This window comes from Neltuma alba, unplaced genomic scaffold, assembly GCF_004799145.2.
Source record: "Neltuma alba isolate B1F8T4 unplaced genomic scaffold, ASM479914v2 tig00011497_pilon, whole genome shotgun sequence".
Lineage (NCBI taxonomy): Eukaryota > Viridiplantae > Streptophyta > Magnoliopsida > Fabales > Fabaceae > Neltuma > Neltuma alba.
Window position 1 is genome coordinate 515,457 of NW_021636165.1, and position 2,768 is coordinate 518,224.

Below are 2,768 nucleotides of genomic sequence, written 5' to 3' on the forward strand. Positions count from 1 at the left end.
CTCATTGCTGTCTCTCTCTCTCTCTCTTCCTCTCTCTCAAGTCTCACCCCAAAAAAAGAACATTGTTTATGTTTGCCATGGGAGAACCTCAAGAATTGCAGCTTTCCATAATAGGTAAGTCAGCATTGTCATTTTTGTCATCTCTATCTCTTCTGTTCTTATATCACAAATTGCTCAGCAGAAACTTGCTGCACATATATAGATGATCACACACACACATATAGCTTAGAGATGCTTCAATGACATAAAGGTACTTATTAAACTACCTAAGTATGCATTACAAGGATGATTCAGAGGAACAGTATGGTTCTAGTAAAGGTCGATGACTTCTAAGACTATATGAACCTGAAACAAATGCATACTTTGATAAAACCAACCACCGGACACATCTCTCTCTCTCTCTCTCTCTCTCTCTATATATATATATATGCATGCAGTACAATTAATGTTTTATTGCGTCTCATGGGTTCTGAAATTCTACAGGTATTTCAGTCACCTTCTCATTTTCTTCCTGCAGATTAGCAACATACAATACAAAATCCTTTAAATTTTAGAATATAGTATATGATCACCCATAAGTGATATAGGAGGTTCCTTTCTATTATCATACAACGTCTATACAGCTAACGGAGTGATCATTTCGATTGTTTTCTCAGAACCTGAGGAAGCCAAAGAGAAGAATCTAAAAAGGGATACAGAATCTAACTCAGACAAGAAAACAAGTGCCGATGGAGACGCCGATGATGTACCTAATAATGAAGCCACTGCCAGCACCACAATCAGAAACCAAAAGAGACATCAACGTTGGTTAAGAATAGGCTTGTATACTGTCTCTGTTTTACTGGGCCAATCAACTGCAACACTCTTGGGAAGATTGTACTACCAAGAAGGCGGACACAGCAAATGGTTGGAAACACTTGTCATTGTTGCGGGTTTCCCTGTGCTCCTCCCGTTTTATTGTACTGCATTTAAACTCCCCTCCGCAACAAATAACATTCACAATCGTGAACAAGCCCCTGTTTCAAAGCTTGCATTTGTGTATGTCTCCCTTGGCCTTCTTGTTGCATTAGACAGCTACTTGTTCTCCGTTGGTCTCTCTCTTACCTTCCTGTTTCTACACTTGCTCTTATTTCCTCCTCGCAATTAGCCTTCAATGCTTTCTTCTCCTTCTTCCGTAACTCGCTCAAATTCACACCTTACATCATAAACTCCTTAGTCCTTTTAACAATCTCCTCCATCCTCCTTGTCTTTCACAATGATTCTCCTTCAGCATCCACACAAGTTTCAAAAAAGAAGTACACGATCGGGTTCATGTGCACAGTTGCTGCTTCAGCTGGATATGGACTGGTGCTTTCTCTGACACAGCTTGCTTTCAGGAAGGTTTTGAAAAAGCAAAGTGTCAAGGTGATTTTGGACTTGTTAGTGTACGAATTATTTGTGGCAACTTTGGCAATACTGGTGGGTCTGTTTGCTAGTGGGGAATTTAGAAGTTTGCAGGCAGAAATGAAGGAGTACAGAACGGGGAAGGCAAGTTATGTGCTGAATCTGAGCTTCACTGCAATATCATATCAAGTTTTTAATGTGGGAACGATGGGTTTGATTCTGGAGGTGTCATCAGTGTTCTCAAATGTGATAAGTGTTGTGGGTTTGCCAATTGTACCTATTTTGGCGTTAGTGTTCTTCCATGACAAGATGAACGCGTTGAAGGTGATATCCTTGATACTTGCTCTTTGGGGCTTTTTATCATACACGTACCAGCAGTACTTGGATGACACCAGTTCTCCTACTGATGAGCACAGAAACAGCGATGAATTTCGCAGCAACCCAGTATCAGAAGGGATGAATGGAACATCTGGGCAAGTAGGGGTAGTTCGTTGATGCACTGTGAGAGAAAAATAGTGGTTGGAAGAAGCATAGAAAAATCAAAGCTGGACCCAATAATTGATGGATTCCTGTATGGTTATTGCATTAATGCGAATAAATCGGGTCAGTTAAAACTTTCTCAACACAATGTTACAAATTCTCGATGTGATCTGACGCAGAGATGCAAGAATTTTTAAGTAAGCGTGGTCATTTGTGCATGTATAAACTAGCCATCTGGGTAAACTTTTAGAAATGCAGAAACAACTGACATGGAATTTTCTCAGCCCTTGTGAACCATTCGCTTGTTTCCAAATATGTGTAGGTAAGATGACTCAATAGTAATAATATAAACAAAGGAAAACTAATATTCTAGCCCTCATAGTTTTACCATTTTTTAAATTAAATTAGGTCCATGTTTTTTTTTCTTTTGTTTTATCCTATCCTTATTGTTTGCTTTTAATTTTTTTTTCTTTGCCATGTATATTTTCTTTTGAATTTAATCTTTCGCATCCTTTTAATTTCCTCTTCGATCATTCATAGAATTTCTCTGATTATTTCTTGTCACTTTCATTTATTAATTTACTCTTTTGGCTGTTCTGTATGAGGGTTAAAAAGTTTTGTGATATGTGGGGTGAGAAATTAAAGGGCATTTTGGATGGTAGGAAAAAAGCAAAACATTCAGACTAGTCAATGATATGGATAGACACAGATGGTCGGGGGGGGGGGGGGGGGAAGGGATGAACGCGAATCGTAAAGATAATATTTCTTCAATTTAAATTTCCTAATAGTATTAAACAGTTTCCATATCAATTAATTTGTATAGGAAGGAGCATTTGAAGATATGATGAGTCCTCTTTCACACGTATTAGGACATTTAAATACAATTGGTTTGCCCCATTAAAAGT

General features: G+C 38.3%; 1 protein-coding gene across 1 annotated transcript; it reads left to right on the forward strand.

Moving 5' to 3' along the window:
• Window positions 1-1,311: 1,311 nt before the first annotated feature.
• On the forward strand, window positions 1,312-1,878 carry LOC114714280 (purine permease 21-like). The gene has a single exon (XM_028899008.1). The coding sequence runs from the start codon at window positions 1,312-1,314 to the stop codon at window positions 1,876-1,878; it is 567 nt and encodes a 188-aa protein (XP_028754841.1).
• The last annotated feature ends 890 nt before the right edge of the window (window positions 1,879-2,768 follow it).